Source organism: Elgaria multicarinata, chromosome 5 (genome assembly GCF_023053635.1).
Source record: "Elgaria multicarinata webbii isolate HBS135686 ecotype San Diego chromosome 5, rElgMul1.1.pri, whole genome shotgun sequence".
In the NCBI taxonomy this organism is placed as follows: Eukaryota; Metazoa; Chordata; class Lepidosauria; order Squamata; family Anguidae; genus Elgaria; species Elgaria multicarinata.
In genome coordinates, this window is record NC_086175.1 from 48,054,494 (window position 1) to 48,071,547 (window position 17,054).

At 40.0% G+C, this 17,054-nt stretch overlaps 1 protein-coding gene across 5 annotated transcripts in view; it reads right to left on the reverse strand.

The window, feature by feature from the left end:
- Positions 1-17,054, reverse strand: part of HERC2 (HECT and RLD domain containing E3 ubiquitin protein ligase 2) — a 120,236-nt gene that overhangs the window by 82,741 nt on the left and 20,441 nt on the right. For 4 of the 5 annotated variants that reach the window (XM_063126299.1, XM_063126302.1, XM_063126300.1 and 1 more), the window contains exons 7-20: positions 16,301-16,457; positions 15,224-15,334; positions 14,865-15,036; positions 13,692-13,865; positions 12,654-12,842; positions 11,816-11,967; positions 10,236-10,393; positions 10,022-10,135; positions 8,479-8,730; positions 6,887-7,080; positions 5,057-5,257; positions 3,569-3,797; positions 3,327-3,451; positions 1,579-1,757 (exon numbers count right to left, since the gene is read on the reverse strand). In XM_063126299.1, coding sequence (XP_062982369.1) covers positions 1,579-1,757; positions 3,327-3,451; positions 3,569-3,797; positions 5,057-5,257; positions 6,887-7,080; positions 8,479-8,730; positions 10,022-10,135; positions 10,236-10,393; positions 11,816-11,967; positions 12,654-12,842; positions 13,692-13,865; positions 14,865-15,036; positions 15,224-15,334; positions 16,301-16,457 — 2,407 coding nt within the window. The remainder of the gene's footprint in view (positions 1-1,578; positions 1,758-3,326; positions 3,452-3,568; positions 3,798-5,056; positions 5,258-6,886; positions 7,081-8,478; positions 8,731-10,021; positions 10,136-10,235; positions 10,394-11,815; positions 11,968-12,653; positions 12,843-13,691; positions 13,866-14,864; positions 15,037-15,223; positions 15,335-16,300; positions 16,458-17,054) is intronic. The other variant, XM_063126301.1, reaches the window with a different exon arrangement.

The following is a 17,054-nucleotide window of genomic DNA, read 5'->3' on the forward strand; positions in this document are numbered from 1 at the left end:
ATCTCAACGATAATCAATATCAAGCTTGCCAGAACTGATTTTGAGCCACAAACATCTAAAGTCCCTCCCAATCCCCTTTCCTCTTCTGTCATGTTTTTTAGTTTGTCAGCCTGTGGGCAGGGACTGTCTTAGGAAATATTTTTGTAAGCCGCCTTGAGAGCCTCTTTGTCTAAAGGGCAGGATAAAAGTGCTAAAATAAATAAATAAATCCTAAAAGGATAGCTTCCACTATTGTGTGTTCTGAGTCTCCTTTACATACTTCTTTGGTGCTATAAAATATGTTCAAACTATTTTTTTATTATGAATTATTCCAAAGATAACATTTCTACTTTAAAACTTCATATGTTAAATAAGAGTATCGAATTCTGAAGCTTATTATCAAGATAACATACAAACATCTTAGCTTTCTTTGACGTGTTACAGATACGTTTTTGACACAAAAATACTGATATCTTATGTATATTTCGTTATTTTTACAATCTTGGAATGAGGCTACTAGTCACTTTTCTGATAGCCTGTCTGGCCTCATCATGTAGCTTTTTATTTATCATACGCAGCTAAGAGAAAGTCATAACGCTAAATTTAACGTTGGACCCCTCCTTATCCGAATTCCTTTCCATTCAGTAAAGGGTACTAATGATCTATTTATAATGGCCTGGTACTACTGTTTCTCATCTGGCAAACCAATTGAGATGAGACATTTTAACTACTCTTAGGTCAGAAGGCTAGCTGGGGTTAAATTAGGCACTTGGATCTCATTTTTAATTCCAGAATTCTCTTGGAGGCATTTGTTTACAGAATTTCCTAATTGAGCAACTGGGGTATGAGGATGCAAACATTAAAGATTTGCCTGATCTGCCACAATGCAGCATTCTTAAAGTGATTGCATAAGTCAACCTTCCCCAACCTGGTACCCTCCAGATATTTCGGACCACAACTACCAGCATTCCTGACCATTAACCATGGTGGCTGGGGCAGGTGGGTGTTGAAGTCCAAAACATCTGGAGGGTACCAGGTTGGGGAAGGGTGACTTATGCAATCACTTTAAGAATGCTGCATTGTGGCAGATCAGGCAAATCTTTAATGTCTGCATCATCATACCCCAGGTTGGGGAAGGCTGGTGTAGGATATGCACTCTTCGGTACAAAAATCATATCTAATTGACCGCCAAAGTCCTACTATAGGTGAACCCAAGTGCTTGGCTATGCCCAATAAGATTTTTCTTTAAAGACAACAGACCCCAAAGCCATATTACGAAACCTACATTTGAAAGTGCTCTCAGTTTCAAAAGCGGATTGAGATGTGGTGAAAAACCTGTCCACGCAAGTTTGTCACTCAAAATGGCAGGCTAGCACTTGCACCCTTATGCAGATGTGCTCACAAATAGGTCCCCAGCCTGTGTTTCCCCCCCTGCTGTCCCTTTTGTACCTAGATTATTACCGTGCAGTCATAAATCAAACAACATCCCAAGAACAAAGGAGAGTCAGAGACAAAAGAAGACAAAAATATAATGAAAACAAGAATGACGTGTCGAAAAAGGGCAATAATTTTGAGACAGCCTTGTTTTTAAAAAGCTACCTTAGTAACTGCTGAATTAACTGAACCAGAGGCAAGCTTTGTTTTCCTGCCGATTCATAGATCCCAGTATTAATGAGGTCTTTGTCCAATGGTGTTCTATTCCTGTGAAGTGTTGATGCATTTGCTTCCTGCTCATCAATTTCTTTTTCTTTCTGGGCTTCTTTTTTTGCCTCTATATCCTACAAAATGAAAAGTCTGAAGTGAAACCATTGAACAATCTGTGAAAGAGATGGAGTCATGTCCACTAAACAGAATATTTAGCCGGTGAAGACTGCATTAGTGCTATTTCTTTAATGGACCTTTCCTTTTATAATGCAGTTAGCAGCCTGGCATTGCCATAATATAGCAGATTATAGGAGAACCTGAGATCCATGGGACAGAAAGCAATAGAAGCTACACTAGAAGTAACGTAATCTGAGGAAACCGAGCTCCTGAATCCAACAATGCCAAGATACTGAATAAGTAAGTCACTGTGTTCAAAGAAGAATCCTGAACCAACTTAAGTTGGAAGAATATGGATGTAATAGCAATTGGCACAGAAAATATAGCAATAGTGGTGGCAAAGATGATTTCACTATTCACACATCAGCTCTGAAACCCCAAACACAGACTGGAATAAATGTGCCTTCAATATTTTTTAAAAAAACACCCAGCAGTGAAGTCATATATATATATATCCATGGGTAGGAGTTCTAAAGGTGTGGAGCCATGACAGATGTTGCTCTATCCTTAACACCTGCCAAACTAATGGGTCTTGCTGGTGGGCCAGAAAGCAGCCCCCTTTGATGCTGATATTAATGCCTGCCCAGACTTATACAGGTGTCCTTTAGATAATGCTATCTCAAACTATTTAGGGCTTTAAGGGACAACACCAGCACCTTGTACTGGGCCTGGAAATGAATAGGCAGCCAACATAACAAATACTGAATAGGTGTGATATTTGCACAAGCATTTTACTAAATTGCACAAGCATTTTACCCACAGCATTCTGTAATGTTTGCAGCTTCTGAACTGTCTTCAAGACCAGTCCCACACAGAGTGCATTGCAGTAATTTCACCTGGATACACCCAAGGTACATGTCACAGGGGTTAGGCCAGCTTTTTCTAGATAAGGCCATAAATGCTGAACCAGCTTAAAAAGCAATCCTGGCAACCGATGCCATCCACACATTCATAGACAGTGCTGTGTTCAGGAGCACTCCCAAATTGTGTACTTTGCCCTTCAAGGGGAGTGTGACCTCCTCCCCCACTATCTAAATCTCCACCCAGATTTTCAGACTCCCCAATCGACAGTACACTGGACTTACTATGTGGCATCCATAACTATTACTCAGTAAGTTTTTAAGTGGACATCATTTCCTCCTACAGGCACTGCTGGTCTAAACGTTCAAATTTAGAGTTCCAGGCAGTGCCAGACTCGCAGTAGGAAGAGACAGGGTCTCTTAAAGACAAAGCACAACATTAAAAGTAATAGAGTTACTAGAGATTAAAAGTAAGTATAAAAGAATGCTTAATCTATAATGGCATGCCACAGATATTTAATCAATCTCCTTGCGTTGCCTATACAAACTGTAAAGGAACGATAGAATTATAAAATCCTTTACAAACAAAATGTTCACTCTGCCATTTGGGCTTTATATTATATGAATAAACCAAGAAGTGAGGTTTATCTGAAAGCAAATGGTTTAATATATAAAAGCAATCCTTTTTATTTCTACCAAAATACAGTATGTACAAAGTAAGCATACCTGGATTTCTGCAGTGATAGCAGCGTTCAGTGCAGATTCTAGACCCCCATCAGCCATTAAGCTTCCAACCAGAAGATCAATCATAAATCTACGACCTGGACTTACATTTGTTTCATTCCCTGAAACTAAATATTGATAAATAAACATATTTTACAGGAAATTCAACACACACACACGCACACGTAGGCACAAATGACCAACGTATTTCTCCACCTACCACCCCCACCCCTCCACTCTCATACCTGCACTGGGTAAAAGTGCTGAAAGAGCTCTAGCTCGTTCCTCTGCTGTTGGAAGCAACACAGACCATCCACTCTGCAACACTGCTTGAGCCGCTGACTGCACAGTATTAAGCACACCAGCATTACTTGCTAAAGTCACTACCGTCTGCTTCAAGCTATTGAGCAAGACACTGCCTAATCCCAAACCAAGACATTCCGGGTCTACTTGGTGACTAATTGCAGCATGAAGCTGAAAGATAAAACACACACATATTAATTTATGAAGTGATAAAGCTGAAACAAATCTTAAAAAATAGGAATCACAGATCCTTCTGCCTGAATTTCATATAATTGCTAAAGCATAACAATCCAACATCACAAGATACATATTTACATCTTCTGTAAATGTTAAATTAATAAGTATTAACAGAATACCCCAAAGCAATCAGATATAGCATGGTCAAGTGAATGGAGTATTGACCTCAAATTACGCAAACCTAGGTTCAAATCCCACCTCAATAATTCACACCCTGGCTGATTAAAGGCTTATTGCGCATTAAGATTCAATCTGCAAACAGTAAAATAGGAGTAACAACCACATACTGGCTGTAAGTAAGTTATTTTGTGGGTACTCCACAGATGATCAGAGAAATAACTGACTGTGAGTTGACTAACTCATCCCTCACCCCTTTCTCAGTCCTCCCACCTGAATAGTGACACTAGTTCCCCCTATGAGGAGCTGGGGAAGCATGGAGAAGAGTGGCAGGAGTTGCCCACCCCACTCCCATTTCTGCCTGGCAGGCCCGCTTCCTCAGAAGAAACGGAGTGCAACTCAGGAAAACGGAGTGGGTGGGCAGGTGTAAGGGTGCATTACATCTCCAACAATTATGCAAATTAGACAAATCTTTATTGAGACGATGTAGTGGAACCCAATAAACACAAAACAAAAAGGGGGACCCAACCCAATCGCAACTGTGATCAGAGCCGGGAATGGAGGTAAGTGCAGTGCCTTGGGCACACTGGCAAATGGCAATGGTGCCTTGCTGGGCAAGCATGGCAGGGGGTTCGGCCGGTCTTGCCTTGTGACTCTGTAGGAACGCAAAATAACCCACGATGCCTGCTACACAACATGATAATTAACGATGGTTTAAGCAACCAACTCTGCACATTGTTGGTTATTTGTAGGGGGTATTTCAGCCAAACAACCCACCATGGGTTAAAAAAAATCCTGGCACACGACACGATAACCCATGGTGGGTTAAATAACCCACCATTGACCATTTAAACCATCGTGGGTTATCATGTTGTCCAAACCCAATTTCTCAGTGGGCTGTTGCAGGGACAAAGGTGATTAGGACTGTAAAATATTTGATAAATTACAAGGTATTTTGAATTTCATTAAACACATATTTATGCCCATTACGTATTTAAAAACCAATGCTATCTTCCCAGTTACGTAAGTTTTGCAGTTTTATTCTGGAGCCTTTATCTCAATGACATTTAAGATACCTGTAGCCTTAGAAGGTTCAGCGTAGCCACGGCCATACATTCTTTCTCCTGCGGAGGTGGCCAGTCAGCAGTGCCATCCATTCCTTCTGTCACTTGTCTCAGCAAGAGATCCAGTTGTTCAAATGTCATTGGGCAAACATCTACCACGAAAGGCACACGTAAACCAATGGACCACTCCGAACAAGAGGACCAGGCAAAGCTCTAGAAAAAAGAGCAAGTTATACAACAGCCCCATTAAAAGGAGAAAATTAGAATTGAATATAAATACCATTGAGAGAAAAAAAAACTGCACCTAAAAAAGAGGGTTCCTACTTCCCATAATCAAGTGTTTTCCCTCTAACAGCTAACAATTTTTAGCCTGAAGTAGTTCTAATCTCTAGGGAAAGCCAACAAGTACTAAGGAATGCACAGTTTAAGGCAACTCACCCCTTGGTGGGGCGAGGAGAGGCAAAGAGATGGTCCTGTCTCAGAGCAGGTTGGGTGGGGTGATCCTAATCATCTCTCAGATCACGATTAGAATTTCCCCACCCAAGCACTCTGGGACTGGACCACCTCAACCCATTGCCATGCTGAAAAGATAGGATAATGTCCTCAAGCACTGTAGATAACACCTTAAACTTCATATGTCATATGTTGGCTTGGGGAAGAAAAGCAAAAATATTGTGCAGGTCTGCTGACCTCAGCTTCATACTACATGTGATAATCAGTGTGTGTGTGTGCGTGTGTGTGTGTGTGTTTCATTTAAAAAATATATCCAAATCAGCTGGAAGAAACTGCAGTCTAGAACACAGCTTCACAGGAAGGGGGCACTTAACCATCTTTTCCTAAGTAATGTTCTGCTTATCAGAATCACTCCATGAAGAAAATTCTCCCCCCTGAGCAAAAAGCAGCTTGGAGGAAGAGATTCTAAAAAGGAACAGCTTGAAGAGTAAGAGATAAACACCTAGCCAACCCCAGAATATCCACACTTGCCTTGTATAACACACACAGAGAAAAACAGCCATACAACTGAATGCCATAGCTCAACCCTCAAGTTGCCCACCGAGTAATGGCTGTACGACCTCAGACTGAGGCCCTTTCTACACCTAAGGATTATCCCAGGCAAAAGGAGGGATTGTCCCTGCCTACTTCCGGGATCCCCTGTGTGGCATTTGGATGCACAGGGATGATCCCGGGACAATCCCAGAGAAAAAGGCAGGTGTAGAAACGGCCTAAGAATGCAATAGAAGTTTATTTATTTATTTATTTATTTATTACATTTTAATACCGCCCAATAGCCGAAGCTCTCTGGGCGGTTCACAAAAATTAAAACCATAATAAAACAACCAACATGTTAAATGTTAACAAGCATTCTGGAAATAATTAAGAGACTATTTTTACAAAAACAAAAAATGATTGGACAGTGGGGGGAAACAACACACTAAACACGCTTAAAGAGAGAAAAAACATTAAAGAAGCAAATAAATTTCAAAGACAGAATGGGTGAATTCGAATGGGTGATATGAAAAGAGAATATAAAAAACACATGCCTAATGGACAATTCTATATCCGGCAACCATGTAGAAAACAATATGAACTGTAGAGTGGAAACTTGATGTTGTGCAGACTTCTACTGTTACTTTCTACTGTTAGTTTTACCCTACCCTGTGCCTGCTTACCCTACCCTGTACCTGTTTGCATTCTCTTCCCCTCCTTATTGTTTTACTATGATTTTATTAGATTGTAAGCCTATGCGGCAGGGTCTTGCTATTTACTGTTTTACTCTGTACAGCACCATGTACACTGATGGTGCTATATAAATAAGTAATAATAATAATAATAATAACCTACCTGGGCTGGTCCACAGGCAATGCCAACAATGTGCTTGGAATCTAATCCAGGAAGAGCAGTAGGCTCAGGTTTAGTGATCCTCAGAGTGTCAAAATGCTGGCATTGATCATTGCTTCCCCAGCTGAATACTTCACTATCTTCCGTGAGTGCTAAACAGTGGTTAGTTCCAGCTGCTACGTCTATTACTTTTTTTCCTGTAAGGAAACACACACGTGATGGGAACCAATGTCTCTTTTTTAAAGTTAACAACAGAAAAGACCTCTGCTAGGTCAGACCTTTCTAGTTCAACATACTGTTCCACAGCAATCAACCACATACCTAGACGAAGCCCACAAGCACGACATGGCGGAAATAACCCTCCCCCACTGTTGCTTCCCAGAAACTGACATTCAGAGGCCTGCTGCCAATGATCCATATGGATATTATTACTCATAGCCACTGATAGCATTAGCTTCCATGAATGTATTTGATCCCCTTTTAAAGCTATCCAATTTGGTGGCCATCACCATCACTTTCTTAGTTTAACTGTACGATATTCCTTTTATCTGTTCAGAATTTCCTACCATTCAGGTTCATTGAATTACCCAAAGATCTAGTATTATGAGAGGTAGAGAAATTTCTCTCTATCCACTTCCTCCATATAATGCATAATTTATACACCTCTATTATGCCCCTACCCCACTTACTCACCTTTACCAAAAAGCCCCATACATTGAAAAAAAGGGAGGAGCTGCTCTAGCCCTATGATCATATTGGTTGCCCTTTTTAAAACCTTCTTCTGCTCTGCAATATCCTTTTTCAGATGCAGGAAGCACAACTGCACACTGTATTCCAAATCTGGTCACAGTATAGATTTGTATAAAGGTATTATGATACCTTTAGTTTTATTTTCAATCCCTTTCCTAATGATCCACACCATCCAATTTGCCTTTTTCACAACTATAGCACACTGGGTCAATGTTTACATTGAGATATACATCAAGACCCCAAGATCTCCTTCCTGATCAGGCACTGCCAAGTCAGACCCTATAAACGTATATGTGAAGCTAGGGGGGGTTGCCCCAGTGTGGATTGTTTTGCATTATTTAAACTAAAATAAAGTTGCAATTTTATTGCCTATTTGCCTATCCCAGACACATCATTTTGGAGCCCTTCACAATACCTCTTTGTTTTTACCGTCCTGAATAATTTGGTTTGTCAGCAAACTTGTCCACCTCACCGCTCACCTCTAACCTTCAGTAATTTATGAACAAGTTAAAAAACACCAGTCCCATTCCAGAACCTTGGGACCCTGCTATTTACATCCCAGCATTGCAAGAACATTTCAAAAGTACATATATACAATGTCCACTACAGCACCACTATTTACATTCTTATTAACACTCTGGAAAAAAACTCTAAAAGACAGGACTTATTTTTGTGGAAGCCATGTTGATTCTTCTTCATTAAGACCTGTTCTTCTAAGCTTGATAATTTTCTCTTTAATAATGTTTTTCACCAAGTTGCCAAGGTCAGACATTAAGTTAACTGTTCGTTTTCTTGAAGTTGCAAAACATGATCTTAACGTAACTAGCATTTGCCACTTCACCTACCTTGCAAACCTTCAAGCAGTTTGGGATATCGAACATGTTCTTCTGTTCCATGCCCAAGCCTCTGGTTGTCACCCTTTCCCCAAGAATAGACTTGTCCATCTTTTGTGAGAGCAACTGAAAACTGACTCCCACAGCGTACTTTGACAATATCCAAGTCTTGAAGTTTCTCTATCAGTTTGGGAGTTTTGCAACCATCACTGCCACCTCTTCCTAGTTTCCCGTAATCTCCATCACCCCAAGACCATACTTGGCCTAGAAAAGTAGATCTCATTAGTAGTAGCAGCAGTAGCAGCAATGTTTATATCTGGGTCATTACAAAATAAAGTTACAGGGGGAGGGAATTAAAGGCAGAAAAAACACACAAATAACCTGAAACAGGCACAGCTGAAAGTTTCCAATGCACAATTGCCTCTGCAAAAGCAATATTTTCAACATTTCTATGTTGACTGAACCATTTCCCCTCCATGCAAATGGTCTATGTAATTGACAGCACAAACCCCATAAGTTCAATGAGGCTTACTCCCAGGTAAGTGGGTATAGGAATGCAGCCTTCTACAAAACTTAATACGACAAAATAAGGTCCTCCATGATTCCTTTGCCACATATACATTGGCTGTGTTCATACATAGCAATAATCCTGGCTTATTAAACAATGTGCCTGAGCTGTATTGCAATAGCTAGCAGCCCACATGCTCCTGCTTTGCTCTTTCAGCTTGCATGAGCAGGTAAACAGAACAGGCATGGACAGCCTTGACCACTCTCCCTTGAGGCCTATGGAGTTGCGCCATTTTCCCCTCGGATCAGCCAGGCGGCAGAGGAAAGACTGCTGTTCTGCCCCGCCCCCCTCAGTAATCCTAATGCAGCTGAGATCGCTCTTTCCATGCTGTTAATAGCAGTCATAGCCAATCACCTTGATCAGGATTGTTGACGGGTGGGAAGCCTTAAGCTCATGCCCCTCACCAACTCTGATGCAGCACAGTGCAGTTGCATGAGCATGTGGCTGCATATGCATTGAATACTAATACCCAGATAGTTTCAGGGATATGCTCCATATGGAAAGAAGTTAGATTGGCTGAACTGTGGGACAGGGTCTTTTCTGTGGCAGCACCGCAGTTCCAGAACTCCCTCCCTAGGGAGGTTAGATTAGCCCTTCACTGCTTGGCTTCCATCATGCAGTAAAGACATTTCTGTTCCACTCAGCATTTGTAGGATTTAAGGGTTGATAGGTGGTTTTATCTTCTTCTTTTTTTGGGGGGGGGGGGGGGAGGTAGTGCTCTGTTCTTAATCTTGTTTATACTGTTAGAGTATTTACTTTGAATACATTAGTATATACTATTTGTTCCATGCACTGCCTTGAGGAACTTATGTCTGAAGGTCAATCTATAAATCAAATAAATTAAATAAATAACAATCTTATTACCATACTATTTAACTGAGCACACAAATCCAAAATTAAGTAGAAAAGAAAAACACACAGCTTCCCAGTTATCCCAAGCGTAACAAAAGCTGGCAAGTCTAAGATACTGTTAGTTGTACCACTAACCATTTTCAGTCACAGCGAGAGTCTGAGCATCACCACTTCCACAAGATACATCAATGACCTTTAGTCCTTTCAGGCCAGTAACCAACATTGGGATTGTCTGATCTTCACTGGAGCCTTCAGTACAAAACAAAAATCAGATGCCTTAGTTCAAGTCACTAGATTCAGACCTTGAGACTTCATAACTTGTCGGTTAAGGAAACTAATACAAACATACCATGGCCCAGTCTGCCATAATTTCCTCGACCCCATGTGTATAACTCTCCTTCAGCAGTGATGGCAGCACTATAGGTCCCTCCACATGCAATATGTACAACGTGTTTTCCAGCTTGCTTCCCAGACAGAGCAGAAATCATCTTAGGTTCTTCTAAAGGTCTACATGGGATGGGACCCATAAAGTTTATCAGAATTAATATACACTATACTGTGAAAGGCAATACACAACAAGGACATAAAGCTAGAGCCAAAAAAAACCAAGTAGATTTCAAACACTAAGGCACTAGGCAGCCTATCAGAGAGTATTGGTTGCTTCTTTTTCTTTCTCTATGTCCCTCCAAACCAGAAGAACAAATCATTCTATTTAACACGCATTTCAGCGTTAAAATACAACAAGTATTTCGTTTCCTGGTAACACAGATGTTACTTATTGTTCTACTCTAGTTGCATAACTTTGTAATAAGATGGATGGATGCCAAATTTCGTCAAAAGAATTCTTCATCCTTTATAGTCGCATTTAAGTGTCTATAACTGGTACCAAACATTTTCATATCTTCATGGCTAGCACTGATATAGATTTCTAACTTGCAGTTATAGTCTGTCTGATTGCAGTTAAGCTTCCCCAAAGCATATGTTTAGGTAATGCTGTCCACAGATTAATATTCCTTTGTGGATAAGTTTAACCATGTATCCCAGATAGGGCACCAGTGCACCCTCGGGAACCTTTCTTGGCACCCACTAAGGTGTCCTACACCTCCCATTTCTTATTTCATTCATAACAAAGCTTCTTACTGGCATCTGAGATACCTTCAAAGCAAAGTGAGGGCCTCAAGCTGCTCCCATGATTTTCTTTCTCATTAATGCCTTTGGGCCACAAGTGGGGCTCAGAGATATTCTGAAGAAATGAAGATGGCAGGTAGCTGCAAGCCAACGCTTTAATCTGCAGTACAGCCAATTTGTGGACAATTTCTCAAATTGCCAAATGTGCCCACGGACCCCAAAAAGTTATCTACCCCTGGTTATTATTATTATTATTATTTATTTATTTATATAGCACCATCAATGTACATGGTGCTGGTCTACTCTAAGTAGGACTAATACTGGATACAACCCTCTGGCTAGTTATCTCCCAGGCTGGGGCCTCTACTCTATAAAAAAAATAGAAGTCTGACAGATGCTAGGTTACTAAAGTATGTGGGAAGACGACTTCTTGCAGAGCCTAGTGTAGACCAATGAGCGGTAGAACTACAAGACAGAAATACCACTGCCAACTTAGCATGCTGGACATAAAAGAGAACTGGAGGAAGGCTCACAAAACTTAACAAAGCAAATAAAGGTTTTAAAAGCAGCAGCATCCAATTCGTAGCAGACACAGAATTTGGTATCCTATGTTATTTCATTTCACTTCACAATGCAAATAAGCACTGCTCACATGGGACTAGACTTTCATATATATTATCAATTATTAATTTCCAGTGGGTGCCGCACTGCAATTGGTCCTTTCACAACAGCAAGTTTAAGTACCTAGAAAAAAATATTTTGGACTTAGGTCTATAGTCACCAGGATTCTAAGATACATACACAGTATCCCCATGGCCCAGTCGCCCACCATCTCCACAACCCCATGAGAAAACTTCTCCAGTTGCTGCCAGAGCAAGGTAGTGGTGCCCATCTGAATGGGCTGCAATCTTGACAATGTTTCTAGAAGCAAGACTCTGCACCAGTTGAGGTCCCTATAAATTAAAATACACACATAAATTAGAATATTATATGTCTTGCAGAAAGCAAATGAGCATTAAGAAACCTCATGCAAAGAAATTACAGGCTATGGATACATCATGCTATCCCATTGTGGGTGGCACAGCAGGTTATGCAAACAACCTACTGTGCTCCTGACAGACTATCAGGCAAACAAGCTACAGTAGTTTATTTCACACACACCCATCAGCCCTCCTCCTCCTGCAGTTCTCCCACCCAGCCAGGCAGGCATCCCACTTCCCTTTGTGGCAGGAATAGAGATCGCTTGAGAGGAAAGCAGAGCCAAGGGGAAAGGTTCACCCATTTCCCAAATCCAATTTGGGGGTCTTGCACAGGCTCTTTTAAAAGAAGAAAAAGTTGGGGGATGTGCGATCATCAGGTCATGTCTAGCATAAAGTTTTTAAAAGTAGTAATCAAAACTTCGCCATTGATCAAACATTCCTCACACGAATTATGGAAAATTGAAGCTATTCCCAGGAAACAACTCAGGATAGGATTCATTAAGATTTGAACCAATACAGCTTATATAAAAACAAGTATTTTAACTAGGCTTAAGGGGAAACACTATTTTTCCTATCATGAGTTCCATCTTATCTCTGCAAGAGGAAAATTAATGTAATAGTTACCAGAGGCCATTATGAAATAAGTAGAAGTCACCTACCAGTGTGTCACTATTGTATGCTTGTGTGTAAACACGTCCATTTCTAGATAAGATTAAAAAGCGCTTCTCTGCACAAGCAATCTGTGTAACTCCAAGATTGGCAAGTCCTTCACACTGAAGTGGACCACTCACATTAGCATAATATTTCCATCCTATTAACCCCCATGCAATAACTTCTTGCAAAGATCCCTGAAAGGCAATTGATTAAGAAAACATCAAAATATAACTTAATTTAGAATGCTCTTATTAACATTTACACTGCTTTAACCATTTTTTAAAAAATTAGCTCCAGATTAATGCATTTAGAATTACCCAAACATACATCAGAAAGGTTGAACACATAAAAGTTGTAGAAAATCATCCAAACATGCATCAGAAAGGTTGCATATATAGGTTGTAGAAAAAGGAACATGATTTGGTACAACAAATCTGAAGGGATTATGTGAAGGTGTGGCAGGACAAGAAACATTATCTTTTTGTGTCACTTTAATTGAGAAGTGCTTTAAATGTACTACTCAATAGTGATTTACAACCGGGAAATTAGTATGCATGTTCAAAACCTCGATGGTAGCAGTGGAATAAGAAGACTTTGTTCATGTTTGTTGATTTTGTCTAATTATTATAAGAAGGACCCAGAAAAGAAGCAGACAGAGGTTCTGTCCACACTCCAGTGCCTCCAAGTCTTCCATTCCTGCTGCAATATCTCATCTCATTCCCTCCTGCAAGATTCTCCAGAAAGCCAGGTGACTCCCAAAAGTAGCCTCCAATTCACCATGAAGAACCAGAAATTCAGAGAGACCTCTCTACTGCGCAACAAATTGGTTTTGAAACACAGGGAAGTTTCAAAGAACAGTTTGTGGTATAGCACAGGGAGTAGCTGTCGAAAGTCAAAAATTCCACTGGGCTAGAATGAGCCCCTTGCATGAGCCTAAGCACCTCTTTAGATCCCAATCATTTTTGAGCTAACTTTTTAGTTATCAATTAACTCTGCTTTATCAACAACAACAAAACTCTTACTAGATAGCATGTGAAAAATACCTTATGTGATGTTGGAGAACTGCACTGTGGTGGCATACAGGGAGTGGCTAAGCGATCTAGGTGAGCCATAATCACAACTGCTGTTTGCCTTAAATCAATTGCCAGCTCATTGTCCTGTGGCAATATTAGATACCTTAGGAAGTTTTCATTCGGACTTAGTGGGTAGGTCAGCATCTTAAAATGAAAATGAAGAGCATTTAAAGAAACGTCTCTCAACCTATGTCACATTATAAGGGTCAGTTCAAATTAATCTTGGTTGAAGTGAAGCCTTCAAAGATGTTAAAACGGCAACAGGATACATTAACTAACAACCATATTAGTGCAGCCCATTTATTAGGCTATCTCAAAGGCTTGATAAAGGTATTATACTAATATGAATTGTTGGATTTTTCTTATGGCCATTGCATCAGCTAAAGAGCTATAGTTTTTACATTGGTTCCTGTTGCAAAAGATAACCCCAACAGTGATAAAACTCTCTACTGAAAACAAATGCTTGGGACATGATATGTTGCTGGATTGGGCAAGTTCAGGAGATCCCGGAGGCATTTTTGATCCCTGCCCCCCCCCTTCCTGCTCCACAGGTGACAAAATAAGGAAAAAAGAAAATGGCATCCAGAGCTGCTAGGGAGCGCCCAAAGGGTCTCTGGTGCTCCATAAGAGTTACAAACACCATTTTATTTGCACACACATACACACACAAACAAAAAACTGTAAAAAAGGGGGGGAGCTGCATGTTGCCCAGCCATGATGTAGAGTTTAGATTATGGCTACAGATGTTAATAGAACTAGAGCCACACCACAACGTCCATCTCCAGTCCAGAGCAACCATTGCTCAAGTGTTTTCAGCTTTCATTTTAGCCTACTTTATTTGCACTCATTTATCACAACTGATTTTAAGGGACTTACAAATGCACATGAAATGCAACTTATAATGGGCACTACAGTCCTAATTTAAACTAAACTTCAAGTATGCGTTGATAATAATAATATCATCGTCAACATCACATTTCTACAACGCCCAATGTTTTCTGGACAGTTTACAAAAAAGTAAAACCTTAAGAATACAATATAAAACATAATATAACAACCGTAATATTAACATTAATGAAACATTGTCTCAAGTAAGTTTATTTTGGATTACAGCCTAAATGAACACATTGTAAAAGTATATACCTGAAGTTCTTCTTCAGTATTGTTTATCTCTTTGTTACAAATTATATTCTGAAACCTTTGCAGCAAAGGAAGGAGGGGGGCACTGGTTCCCTGTGCTGATCTTTCATTATCTGTTTCCCGAGTGCCATTGTCCCAAAGTTGAAGTAACAGCATGACAGCAGACAACATTTGGCTGGAAAAAATGGCCCCAAATTTGAATGTCTGTTAAAAACATCTTATGTAATGACCATTTCCGTTTCGCTCAGTATTTATAAAGAATTTCCCACCCCCACCTCATTTTAAGCATGACGTAATAAACACTGAAGTGTTTAGCTCAGTGTAAACAGACTCTGAAGTGCCACATTCCTTGCAATGACTACCTTAGTGTGCCTCTCTGGACAGCCAGTTCTAATAATATAGCAAGTGCCAAGTGTTGGTCTTGCAATGGAATGTTTCCTGATCCTTTTGAACCCGGAGCTCCATGGATGTCCCTGAAAAAACAGAAATTATAAAAATGATTGTTATCCCAACACATGCAAATACAGTTAGACCAGACTGTTGATTTTTCTTTCCCAATTTCTTTATATGCAAAAAATGGGTTAAATACAATTGTGTCATTCCATTGATGGGAACAGTTACATGAGTGAAACCAGGAAGGGTAACCATTTCCGCTCTCCCCTGAAAACCCTTGCATGCTCTTAAAATCTGCTCTTCAGGGCTGGAACCCACCCACCTCCACTGGAGCAGATTTTTGGATGGCATGGAGGGTTGAAGTGGAGCGAAAGAGGGAGAAACTCTCATTGCATAAGGTGGATTTCCACTAGTGCAATGGGATTTAAGCCTACTAATGCAACATTACTAATCCTCCATACTGACCTGCATTTCCAGAATAAATAAATATTCATCCAAATAAATCCAGGGTATGCATTTAAAAAATGAAAAGGGAGAAGTATAACCCAGAGTTTACATGCATGGTACTGAAATTTCAAGACATTAATAAGTGACACCAAATGTGTAACTCCAGTTTCCTTAGAATCATTCAAGCAAGGAAACAGAAATAAAAACTGTCATACTGTAAGTATTCAAAAGAATTTTTAAAATGTGGCCCAGAAACAAAAATTATTATTATTATTATTATTATTATTATTATTATTATTATATTTATATCCCACCTTTTTCCCAATACTGAGACTCAAGGCGGCTTTATAAATTAAAACATGTACAGTTAAAACAGATAGAGACATACAAAAATTTAAAAATAATTAAACATGCTACAACATTAAGACATTTAAAATTATAAATTTGGTTATTTTTTAAAAAAAATCCAGTATCTAAACAACGCATAAACAGAGGTCCAGACTACCACCCCAAAGAACAGACAGAACAGAAAAGTTTTAGCCTGCCTCTGGAAACACACCAGGGTTTCAATTCAAACAATATCTAAAGAAGAAACTTACCCAGTTACAACAGACCTTAGAAATTTAGTTGCTCTCTCCACAACTTCCAGCCATACAGATGATACTGTTCCTTCATCAAAGAGCGATGCTTCCGGTAATGCTCGCAGAGCATCAAGAGACTCTTGTAATAATTCACTGCAGAGGTCTGCATCCTCACCTAACAATGTTATATTGTTGGCTATGTTAGAATATTTTGTATTACGGGAAATACAGTGCAACTTGTCAAAACTGATCTGCAAAAACACACTTGTAATTCTTTTCCAATAAATTGAAAAGCCACATCACTGCATTGATAAAATTGGAAGACTAGTGATCTACCTTCAAGGGAGCAAAATACTAGAACCCAGGTCATCCCATGAAGCTGATTGGTGGGAGATTCAAGATAAATAAAAGGAAGTACTTCTTCACACAGCGCATAGTTAAATTATGGAATTCACTACCACAAGATGTATTGATGGCCAACAAATTCAATGGTTTTAAAAGGGGGTTGGATGAATTCCTGGAAGAGAAGGCTATCAATGGCTACTAGCCATGATGTTTATGTGCTACCTTAAGTATCCGAGGCAGTAAACCTGTGTGCACCAGTTGCTGGGAGCATGGGTGGGAGGGTACAATTTCACCATGTCCTGCTTTGTTGGTCCCTGCTCAACAGCTGACTGGCCACTGTGTGAACAGAGTGCTGGACTAGATCTGTCTGGACTAGACCTCGGTCTGATCAGGCACTTCTATGTTCTTAGGATAAATCACAAACTAT